The sequence below is a fragment of the Oncorhynchus gorbuscha genome, linkage group LG14 (genome assembly GCF_021184085.1).
Source record: "Oncorhynchus gorbuscha isolate QuinsamMale2020 ecotype Even-year linkage group LG14, OgorEven_v1.0, whole genome shotgun sequence".
Classification (NCBI taxonomy): Eukaryota; Metazoa; Chordata; class Actinopteri; order Salmoniformes; family Salmonidae; genus Oncorhynchus; species Oncorhynchus gorbuscha.
In genome coordinates this window covers 15,621,718-15,634,251 of record NC_060186.1, presented here as the reverse complement: position 1 = coordinate 15,634,251, position 12,534 = coordinate 15,621,718, and the positions used below count along the sequence as shown (strand labels likewise).

The 12,534-nt window shown below is 47.8% G+C and overlaps 1 protein-coding gene across 2 annotated transcripts in view; it reads right to left on the bottom strand.

Moving 5' to 3' along the window:
* Window positions 1-796: 796 nt before the first annotated feature.
* The window catches only part of LOC123994548 (carbohydrate sulfotransferase 11-like), an 82,640-nt gene continuing 70,902 nt past the window's right edge, over window positions 797-12,534 (bottom strand). For both annotated transcript variants that reach the window (XM_046297251.1, XM_046297252.1), the window contains exons 3-4: window positions 4,214-4,443; window positions 797-2,499 (exon numbers count right to left, since the gene is read on the bottom strand). In XM_046297251.1, the coding sequence (XP_046153207.1) occupies window positions 1,875-2,499; window positions 4,214-4,443 (855 nt within the window). In that variant the 3' untranslated portion in view covers window positions 797-1,874. The remainder of the gene's footprint in view (window positions 2,500-4,213; window positions 4,444-12,534) is intronic.

The window sequence follows — 12,534 nt, the reverse complement described above, 5'->3', positions numbered from 1 at the left end:
GCCTTCTCTCTCCCTCCATCGCCCACGCCTGCACTGTGTATACGACTCTCTGTGATCCCATAGACTACACAAAGTAATGATTACAGCACACTTTCACCTGGGGAGGGCGGACACAGACCTGACTTTCACCGCCAGACTCAAAGGTAGACGGTTCTATTATCGATCATTATCAAGGCAACCACTGCTGTTGTTTCTGATTCTGAGCAGTAGTCTACACTGTAGATATGTATGTAGAATACGTTTATCATGCTATCATTTCAATCACAGGATTGTAAATGTTTTGTAAATTATTGGATGTTTCCCGAAAAGTACTGATAAGAATTGAGTTGACTGTCCCCTTCTGCCATTGGCAGTGTTCCAACCCTTTAGCACCAGACTCAGTTGACAAAGGGGGAGAGAGAGAATAACTCTAAATCCCATGGGATGTCCCAACTCTCACGCACAGAGAAACCAAAGTCATGGACTTAACTTTATTGTATTGTACGCCCTTCGGGAAAAGGGAAGACCATTGAAATGTTATCATTAACAGTGTACCGGAGGCAACTCAGGACAAAAAACATGAAAAACGTATTTTTTTTTAAAATCTTGATGAAAATCTTTTTTTTTTTAAATCACCTAAAATGTTAATCTGCCAAGAAAAAAAATGTTAAAATCTTCCTCTCTCTCATCCATCCCACCCACCCCCCGATAGTAAAAGTCATTTAAATAATATTTTTATTGCTGCTCGCAGCAAAGTTTTCATCAGACATTAAAACCGAGACATTGCTCGTTGAAGAGAGGGGGGGGGGGGGGGGGGGGTAATGGGCATGGCCCGTAGGCAGGGTTATGGCCCTGCCTGGTTTTGGGGTGTGGTGTGGGCGGATTTATGAGATCCTGTCCCTTAAACCCTTTCACAGCCACACGGGCCATCTCTTCTACAGTTCCTCTCTGGGTCAGTGGGAGGCACCTAACACCTGTCAATCATTCCTTCTGACCACTTCCTGTGGCTCAAAGCCTCGAGGGTGCTCAGCGTCTTTCTAAAATGGCCGCCTTTTCAGATCCTGCTATGGGAGTCTGAGGCCTCACCTGGCAAACGTTAGGATTCAGGAGGTTTTTCACCTATGACGATGGCGATCTTGACAGCATAGCTACAACCTTAGAGCAGTTGGCTGTAAATTGTAGCTCCACTGTTTAAGCCTATTGGTTCTAGAGGTCTTTAAAGCAAAGTCAATAGCCAGCTATAATGAGGAGGGCTTGAGGTGGAGCCAAGAGCCAGTTTACTTATCAAATGTATAATTGGTGGGCGTATCAAACACACCCAGGATACAGCACACGGAAGGACATGGATGTGTTTTACAATTTGACGGAGTTTCGCTATTGTTCGTTATAAAATAAGCTCAGCTCCCATGATGCTTTGGGGCCAGGGCACGTGCATGCGAGGCCACCGTTTGCTGTGCAGATTCCATAGCAGACTAATTGGTCAAGAGTCCCACCTCATGTACATACAGAACACATATCGATCACTCTCCAGGAGTCCTGCTTCTCTCCTCTATGTCCCTTCTTAGAAAACCTCTGACATCAGCTCCGCCTGAACCCTGCATTCTGATGCTATAGGATCTCCACTTCCTCCTTTATCACCTTCAGGACAATGCTGATTGGAGAACCAAGAATCTTTCACATCAAATCGGATCCAGCAACTTTCCCCAATCTCTGTCCCTCCCATTCCCCTCAGTCCTTCCTGTTCACCCCACAGAAACAGCGACGACAGTTTTTGAATAAAGCTTCTGCAAAAATATCTGTTCTCCACTTTCACTCAGTTCTTATGTTCTTCTCTTCATAAAAGTGGATCGTGCCCAGAGTCCCAGCTGGCTAGTCATGTCCTGGTCCTCTAGTCGTTAGTCCAGTCGCAGATAGCTTGGCATGGAATAGTTGAACATGAGGAAGTCCAATTTATACAGCTGGAAGAGCTGGCTGTGCTGCTGGGAGGTGATGTTGCTGAAGAACTGGGCCGTCATGCTGTCTGTGGTGCGGGTGGACTTGGCGTAGGTCGGGAAGCGCAGCGATTCACCCACCCCCGCCAGCCGCAGAACGTAGTTGGCGTCTTCCTCCAGGGTTTCGTACTTGCCCACCAGGTCATAGTGGATGTGACAGGGGTGGCACAGCTGGTACACCGTCTGCCAGTGCTCGTTGAGCGGGCCGTCGCGTTGCGTGGCCGGGTCGACAAGATACTCGGCGAACTCCCGGAACTTGACGTCGGCGCCGTTGAGCAGCGCCTCCTGTGTGGCGTCCTTCCGGTAGCGGCGGACGATCTTGGTGCCGAAGCGGCGGTGGAAGGAGGAGTTGTACTTGAGGGTGAACTTGTTGCGGTAAGCAGAGACGAGCCTCTCGAAGGGCTCCCGGACGAACAGGAACTTGAGGTAGCTCTTGAGGCGGTGGTTAATTTCAGCGATGCTGTACTGGTTCAGATATTTCAGGTTGGACGGCACGTGGGCCTCGTTGGAAGGGATCTCCATTGGGTCACTGGGATGGAGAGAAATAAAGACCATGAGGAACAGAATAAAAACAACACAAATAAATAAAAGTATCTGAATTGTAGGAGTGGTAGTAATAGTAGCCGCAGTTATAAACACTGACTATACAAATATTGAGAACACCTGATCTTTCCATGACAGACTGACCAGGTGAATCCAGGTGAAATCTATGATCCCTTGGTGATGTCACTTGTTAAACTCTTTGGGCTAGGGGGCAGTATTTTGACATCTGGATGAAATGCGTGCCCAAAGTAAACTGCCTGTTACTCAGGCCCAGAAGCTAGGATATAAAAATGTGGATAGAAAGCGCTCTAAAGTTTCTAAAACTGTTAAAATAATGTATGTGAGTATAACAGAACTGATTTGGCAGGAAAAACCCGAGGACAAACCATCCAGGAAAAAAAAGGACTGAGCTACCACTGTTTCCAATGGCTTTCATGCTTAATATGAAGGGAAAACCTCCCAGATTGCAGTTCCTAGGGCTTCCACTAGATGTCTTTAGAAAGAGTTTCAGGCCTGTTTTTGGAAAAATGAACTAGAATTTGTAGCTTTTCTAAGTGGCTCCCATTTTGGCTGTAGTGTTTTCATGCGCATGGATAAGAGCGCGTTCTTTGTTGTTTATCTCCGGTAAAGACAATAACGATTCTCCGTCTTAAATGTTACCGTTTATTTACGTATTAGGGTACCAGAGGTTTGATTTATAAACGTTGTTTGACTTGTTTATAGAAGTTTATTGGTAATTTTTGGGATTCATTTTGTATGCTTTTTGAAGGAGGGAAAGCGGTGGATTATTGAATGAAGCGCGCCTGCTAAACTGAGGTTTTGGGGATATAAAGTAGGGCTTTATCTAACAAAAGGACCATTTGTGATGTAGCCGGGACCTGGATTAGTAAGAAGTTACGCTTTTCTCTGATGTATGACACTTGTATTTTCATGAATGTTAAATATGACTATTTCTGTCATTTGAATTTCGCGCTCTGCAATTTCACCGGATGTTGTCGAGTTGGGTTGCTAGTGGAACGCCTGCGCCAGAAAGGTTAAAGAAGGATTTCTAAGCCTTGAGACAATTGAGACATGGATTGTGTATGTGTGCCATCCAGAGGGTGAATGGGACAAAATATATATGACAAAATATTTAAGTGCCTTTGAACAGAGTACGGTAGTAGATGCCAGGCGCACCGGTTTGTGTCAAGAACTGCAATGCTTCTGGGTTTTTCACGCTCAACAGTTTCCCGTGTGTATCAAGAATGGTCCACCACCTAAAGGACATCCAGTCAATTTGACACAACTGTGGGAAGCATTGGAGTCAACATGGGCCAGCATCCCTGTGGAACGCTTTCTACACCTTGTAGAGTCCATGACCCAACGAACTGTTCTGAGGGCAAAAGGGCTGGATGCAACTCAATATTAGGAAGGTGTTCTGTGTGTTTGTGTTCTTTGTGTAATGTTTTGTGACAGCGTATTCATATCAGTAGTAGTATTATAAAATTAAACAACATTATCGACTATTCAGCTTTTTACATCTTTAATCGTTTATTTATTGTTTCCTATCTATTCAGCTTTTTACATCTTTAATCGTTTATTTATTGTTTCCTATCTATTCAGCTTTTTACATCTTTAATCGTTTATTTATTGTTTCCCTTTCAGAAAATGTGTCTTGCATGTTATCTCAAATCTTAATAGTAGTTTCCTATGCTGCTGACCTGTACTTGCCGCGTCCCGTGAGGACCATCATGACACGTTTCCAGTTGCTGCAGGCCACCTTGGGGACATAGCAGTAGATGAGCTCATGCTCCTCATCCACCACCAGGTGTTTGAGGTCACCGGGGGTCAGGACCCGGCGCTTGCGGCTGGATGCACTCTGGGCCCGACATGACTCAGCTACATGGTCTCTCCTGGCCTGGTGGAGGATGGTGGTACTGGAAAACTCAGACTGGGGGAGAGAGAGAGAGAGATTCATCTTCTGGAATACAAATTATGATCTATGGGGAGCTGACTAATACAATCACTTGACCCACACATTAACATTTCATAGTGAAGAAAGAAGGATGGGGGAAGAAGGGAGGGAATAATGGTAAGAGGAGAGGAGGAAGTGAGGGATGGATGTTCTTGATCTAAAGACCAGGAATGTTTTCTTAGAGCTGGTGATTATTTTTGTTCTGTACCCTGAATAACCCTTTCAGGGAATTCCCTTGTTTCCCCGGGGACTCTAAATCGATCAGACCGTGCATGTGCACACACAGCACGACAGCCAGTCAGTGCCCCAGCTGTATGCCATACCAGAGAGTAGAGAATAGGTCTAGGCCTTTGAGGAGGGTTGCTAAAATAAGTCATGTCTGGGACCACCTCCGTGCTCTCAGCACTTAACCAAACTAAAAGCCTTGTGTTAGTACTTGAACCCCTCCATTAACCATTTATCAAGTGACACGCATATACAGTATATGGCATCTGAGTAAATGTGGAGAAATTATGCTTGCACAACTAAATATAACTGTGTGACAGGTTCTGCCAGTTAAGATCAATTAGCCATTGAAGAGATCGTGTGTATAGCACAGCAATGGGAAATATAATCAAACAAAAAGCTCAAAGGAGCAGATGCAGTGGGGTTATGGTGGTTACACTTCATGTCACAGTCTATTACCATTTAAGTAAAGCCCATTCCCTTTAAGAGGTCATCAGAGACTGATGGTCATGGGTGACAGAAACATAAACTCTGAGATATTACTACAACTGCTGTTATGGTCCCACGGGTGAAGTCTATTTTGCATCATAATCCCTACATAGTGCACTACTTTTGACCAGGCCCTGGGCCCCAAAATAGTGCACTATAGGAAATAGGGTGCTATTTCAGACACAACCTTTGTCTCTATCTGAGTTCCTGTCCTAAACACAGGTATGGACAGGTACTGTACTGTGTGTTTACATTCTATAGTAGAGTAGTTGGAAGGCTGTGGTGGAGTTCCTTCGTATTCAGGAACCTTGGATGAAGACTGAGCTACAGCCATACACAGCAGAGAGACAGTACTGAACTACAGCCATACACAGCAGAGAGACAGGACTGAACTACAGCCCTACACAGCAGAGAGACAGTACTGAACTACAGCCCTACACAGTAGAGAGACAGGACTGAACTACAGCCCTACACAGCAGAGAGACAGTACTGAACTACAGCCATACACAGTAGAGAGACAGGACTGAACTACAGCCCTACACAGCAGAGAGACAGTACTGAACTACAGCCGTACACAGCAGAGAGACAGTACTGAACTACAGCCATACACAGCAGAGAGACAGGACTGAACTACAGCCCTACACAGCAGAGAGACAGTACTGAACTACAGCCCTACACAGTAGAGAGACAGGACTGAACTACAGCCCTACACAGCAGAGAGACAGTACTGAACTACAGCCATACACAGTAGAGAGACAGGACTGAACTACAGCCCTACACAGCAGAGAGACAGTACTGAACTACAGCCGTACACAGCAGAGAGACAGTACTGAACTACAGCCATACACAGCAGAGAGACAGGACTGAACTACAGCCCTACACAGCAGAGAGACAGTACTGAACTACAGCCATACACAGCAGAGAGACAGTACTGAACTACAGCCCTACACAGTAGAGAGACAGGACTGAACTACAGCCCTACACAGCAGAGAGACAGTACTGAACTACAGCCATACACAGCAGAGAGACAGGACTGAACTACAGCCCTACACAGCAGAGAGACAGTACTGAACTACAGCCATACACAGCAGAGTGACAGGACTGAACTACAGCCATACACAGTAGAGAGACAGGACTGAACTACAGCCCTACACAGTAGAGAGACAGGACTGAACTACAGCCATACACAGCAGAGAGACAGTACTGAACTACAGCCCTACACAGTAGAGAGACAGGACTGAACTACAGCCCTACACAGCAGAGAGACAGTACTGAACTACAGCCATACACAGCAGAGAGACAGGACTGAACTACAGCCATACACAGCAGAGAGACAGTACTGAACTACAGCCATTCACAGCAGAGAGACAGGACTGAACTACAGCCATACACAGCAGAGAGACAGTACTGAACTACAGCCATACACAGCAGAGAGACAGGACTGAACTACAGTCCTACACAGCAGAGAGACAGGACTGAACTACAGCCATACACAGCAGAGTGACAGGACTGAACTACAGCCATACACAGCAGAGTGACAGGACTGAACTACAGCCATACAGAGCAGAGAGACAGGACTGAACTACAGTCCTACACAGCAGAGAGACAGGACTGAACTACAGCCATACACAGCAGAGTGACAGGACTGAACTACAGCCATACACAGCAGAGAGACAGGACTGAACTACAGCCATACACAGCAGAGTGACAGGACTGAACTACAGCCATACACAGCAGAGAGACAGGACTGAACGACAGCCATACACAGCAGAGAGACAGGACTGAACTACAGCCATACACAGCAGAGAGACAGGACTGAACTACAGCCGTACACAGCAGAGTGACAGGACTGAACTACAGCCATACACAGCAGAGTGACAGGACTGAACTACAGCCATACACAGCAGAGTGACAGGACTGAGCTACAGCCGTACACAGCAGAGTGACAGGACTGAGCTACAGCCGTACACAGCAGAGTGACAGGACTGAACTACAGCCGTACAAGAGTAGTACAACTGACACAAAACCCTCGAACCACATTAATGTGTGTGTGTGTGCATGTGTACTGTGTGTGTTTGCAGCAACATTTCCAGTTAGCTACAATCAGTATATCCCTCCCTGACTCCATAAGTGAATGTGCTAATATCAAGTCAAGCCTGTCAAATGTCCACACCTCAAACTAGCCTTCGGTGATGAGCCAAGAGACTCTCCTGTAACTGCACTTTTGTCAGTGAAATGTGTGAGTAATAAGGAGCTATTAATATCTGCATTTCCATGTTTCATTTCATAATTGACTCAACAGTCTTACTGAGGTTTGTTATGGTTATGATGTTGAAATATGCGATAGCTCCTCTTCTGCACAGCACGCCTATAATAAATATCCCATTGCACTTCTGCTGATGGTCGCAAACACTAGCGACTAACTCTTTATAGGCACAGGTGAAGTACTGGAGGAGGGGAAGGAGGGGAGGGAGAGACTAAAGGCTGGCGGCCGACATGAATACAGTTCAACTTGATTCACTCTGTTTTAGAGCAAATGTAGGATATGTGCTATGGAGGGAGGGATGGAGGGAGGGAGGGAGGGACAAAACATGTATTAAAAAAGTGTAAAGGAAGCTATAAGATGTGCATCATTAACCCTGGTGAGCAGACTCTCCTGAGGAGGCAGCAGGGAGAGGAGAGCCAGATGGCAGAACCACCAGCATCCTCCTCTCTGGACTGGACTGGACTACTGTAATAAACCTGTACTACAGTAATGACAGGGACAGGAGACAGAAAGACAGACAGGTAGAGGGGAGGGAAGGAAAGAGGGAGAAGGACAGATAGAGAAAGGAGAAAGGACAGACAGAGAAAGGAGAAAGGGCAGGCGGACAGGTAGAGGGGAGGGAAGGAAAGAGGGAGAAGGACAGACAGAGAAAGGAGAAAGGACAGACAGAGAAAGGAGAAAGGGCAGGCAGACAGGTAGAGGGGAGGGAAGGAAAGAGGGAGAAGGACAGACAGAGAAAGGAGAAAGGACAGACAGAGAAAAGGAGAAAGGACAGACAGAGAAAGGAGAAAGGACAGACAGACATAATTGTGGGCGGGACATCATCTGCATTCCAGTCTGAAATGAACAGAAACCTCCAGCTGTAAATCCTGCTCCTGAACATATATTACACCATACATCTGATGAAACTCGGAAATTGCAATTGTTCTACCTCTTCCGTGTGTGTGTTTCCATGTAGAGCCCCATACCAAAACAGGCTCCATGTACTTCATCTTCTTCAGACCACGGGTGCTTCAACCCACCCACGCCCTTCTCCCCTCTATACTGTATGTCACAACAATTACATTCAACAAACCTCTCCCTGAGGCATACATATAGCCTACTGTATGTACGCACCTTGCCAGTGTGTACATACAACAACAAAAAAGCACCATTCTGTACTAACTCATTTTTATTCAGACATTTGCAACAACACAAATAAATAATCAGGCTGAGTCACTTCTGGATGGAAGTGTAGGTCTACTGAATGGGTCAATACATCACTGAATGAGCTGATTGACATCAAACTCCTTCAGTCAGAGTGTGTGTGTGTGTGTGTGTGTGTGTGTGTGTGTGTGTGTGTGTGTGTGTGTGTGTGTGTGTGTGTGTGTGTGTGTGTGTGTGTGTGTGTGTGTGTGTGTGTGTGTGTGTGTGTGTGTGTGTGTGTGTGTGTGTGTGTGTGTGTGTGTGTGTGTGTGTGTGTTTTCACCTATTCTCTCCTAATCCACAGCTAAGAAGCCCCTTGAGACTATTACATTTAATCTCACACAATAATACAACAATCTGGTTTTGCGACATTGCCAAGGGTGAAAAGAGCAGAAAATAGAAAACTATTTATTTTCCGACACAGCCGAGGAACTGCACAGCTGGCAAAGGCATTGTCTGAATTCCATTTTCTCATGCTCTTCTCCTAAATTGCATTTGAAAGCATCTAAAGCAACTGGGATAAACACTGTCAGCATGCTACAAGCTGTACATTTCCCAATGTCAAATTCTGCTGTGTTTGTGTGTGTGTGTGTGAGTGAGTGAGTGAGTGAGTGAGTGAGTGAGTGAGTGAGTGAGTGAGTGAGTGAGTGAGTGAGAGAGAGAGAGAGAAACAAAGGCAGAGAGAGAGAGAGAGAGAGACAGAGGGAGAGGTAGAGAGAGATGGAGACAGAGACAGAGACAGAGGGAGAGATGGAGACAGAGGGAGAGAGAGATGGAGACAGAGACAGAGGGAGAGAGAGATGGAGACAGAGACAGAGGGAGAGAGAGATGGAGACAGAGACAGAGGGAGAGAGAGATGGAGACAGAGACAGAGGGAGAGAGAGATGGAGACAGAGGGAGAGGGAGAGAGAGATGGAGACAGAGACAGAGGGAGAGAGAGATGGAGACAGAGACAGAGGGAGACAGAGGGAGAGAGAGATGGAGACAGAGACAGAGACAGAGGGAGAGAGAGATGGAGACAGAGGGAGAGGGAGAGGGAGAGAGAGATGGAGACGGACAGAGACAGAGACAGAGGGAGAGAGAGATGGAGACAGAGACAGAGGGAGAGAGAGATGGAGACAGAGACAGAGACAGAGGGAGAGAGAGATGGAGACAGAGACAGAGACAGAGGGAGAGAGAGATGGAGACAGAGACAGAGGGAGAGAGATATGGAGACAGAGGGAGAGGGAGAGAGAGATGGAGACAGAGACAGAGGGAGAGAGAGATGGAGACAGAGACAGAGGGAGAGCGAGAGAGAGATGGAGACAGAGACAGAGGGAGAGAGAGATGGAGACAGAGACAGAGGGAGAGGGAGAGAGAGATGGAGACAGAGACAGAGACAGAGGGAGAGAGAGATGGAGACAGAGACAGAGACAGAGGGGGAGAGAGATGGAGACAGAGACAGAGGGAGAGAGAGATGGAGACAGAGACAGAGGGAGAGAGAGATGGAGACAGAGAGAGATGGAGACAGAGGGAGAGAGAGATGGAGACAGAGACAGAGACAGAGGGAGAGAGAGATGGAGACAGAGACAGAGACAGAGGGAGAGAGAGATGGAGACAGAGACAGAGGGAGAGAGAGATGGAGACAGAGACAGAGAGAGATGGAGACAGAGAGAGGGGGAGAGAGAGATGGAGACAGAGACAGAGGGAGAGAGAGATGGAGACAGAGACAGAGACAGAGGGAGAGAGAGATGGAGACAGAGACAGAGACAGAGACAGAGGGAGAGAGAGATGGAGACAGAGACAGAGACAGAGGGAGAGAGAGATGGAGACAGAGACAGAGGGAGAGAGAGATGGAGACAGAGACAGAGGGAGAGAGAGATGGAGACAGAGACAGAGACAGAGGGAGAGAGAGATGGAGACAGAGACAGAGGGAGAGGGAGAGAGAGATAGAGACAGAGACAGAGGGAGAGAGAGATGGAGACAGAGACAGAGGGAGAGAGAGATGGAGACAGAGACAGAGACAGAGACAGAGGGAGAGAGAGATGGAGACAGAGACAGAGGGAGAGAGAGATGGAGACAGAGACAGAGGGAGAGAGAGATGGAGACAGAGACAGAGGGAGAGAGAGATGGAGACAGAGACAGAGAGAGATGGAGACAGAGGGAGAGAGAGATGGAGACAGAGACAGAGACAGAGGGAGAGAGAGATGGAGACAGAGACAGAGGGAGAGAGAGATGGAGACAGAGACAGAGACAGAGGGAGAGAGAGATGGAGACAGAGACAGAGGGAGAGAGAGATAGAGACAGAGACAGAGAGAGATGGAGACAGAGACAGAGACAGAGGGAGAGAGAGATGGAGACAGAGACAGAGACAGAGGGAGAGAGAGATGGAGACAGAGACAGAGGGAGAGGGAGAGAGAGATGGAGACAGAGACAGAGACAGAGGGAGAGAGAGATGGAGACAGAGGGAGAGAGAGATGGAGACAGAGACAGAGGGAGAGAGAGATGGAGACAGAGACAGAGAGAGATGGAGACAGAGACAGAGGGAGAGAGAGATGGAGACAGAGACAGAGACAGAGGGAGAGAGAGATGGAGACAGAGACAGAGACAGAGGGAGAGAGAGATAGAGACAGAGACAGAGGGAGAGAGAGATGGAGACAGAGACAGAGGGAGAGAGAGATGGAGACAGAGACAGAGACAGAGGGAGAGAGAGATGGAGACAGAGACAGAGGGAGAGGGAGAGAGAGATGGAGACAGAGACAGAGACAGAGGGAGAGAGAGATGGAGACAATGACAGAGGGAGAGGGAGAGGGAGAGAGAGATGGAGACAGAGGGAGAGGGAGAGAGAGATGGAGACAGAGACAGAGACAGAGGGAGAGAGAGATGGAGACAGAGACAGAGGGAGAGAGAGATGGAGACAGAGACAGAGGGAGAGGGAGAGAGAGAGAGAGAGATGGAGACAGAGACAGAGGGAGAGAGAGATGGAGACAGAGGGAGAGAGAGATGGAGACAGAGACAGAGACAGAGGGAGAGAGAGATGGAGACAGAGACAGAGGGAGAGAGATATGGAGACAGAGACAGAGGAGAGAGAGATGGAGACAGAGACAGAGGGAGAGAGATGGAGACAGAGACAGAGGGAGAGCGAGAGAGAGATGGAGACAGAGACAGAGGGAGAGAGAGATGGGGAGACAGAGACAGAGAGAGGGAGAGAGAGATGGAGACAGAGACAGAGACAGAGGGAGAGAGAGATGGAGACAGAGACAGAGACAGAGGGGGAGAGAGATGGAGACAGAGACAGAGGGAGAGAGAGATGGAGACAGAGACAGAGGGAGAGAGAGATGGAGACAGAGAGAGATGGAGACAGAGACAGAGGGAGAGAGAGATGGAGACAGAGACAGAGACAGAGGGAGAGAGAGATGGAGACAGAGACAGAGACAGAGGGAGAGAGAGATGGAGACAGAGACAGAGGGAGAGAGAGATGGAGACAGAGAGAGATGGAGACAGAGACAGAGGGAGAGAGAGATGGAGACAGAGACAGAGACAGAGGGAGAGAGAGATGGAGACAGAGACAGAGACAGAGGGAGAGAGAGATGGAGACAGAGACAGAGACAGAGGGAGAGAGAGATGGAGACAGAGACAGAGACAGAGGGAGAGAGAGATGGAGACAGAGACAGAGACAGAGGGAGAGAGAGATGGAGACAGAGACAGAGACAGAGGGAGAGAGAGATGGAGACAGAGACAGAGGGAGAGAGAGATGGAGACAGAGACAGAGGGAGAGAGAGATGGAGACAGAGACAGAGAGAGATGGAGACAGAGACAGAGAGAGATGGAGACAGAGACAGAGACAGAGGGAGAGAGAGATGGAGACAGAGACAGAGGGAGAGAGAGATGGAGACAGAGACAGAGACAGAGACAGAGGGAGA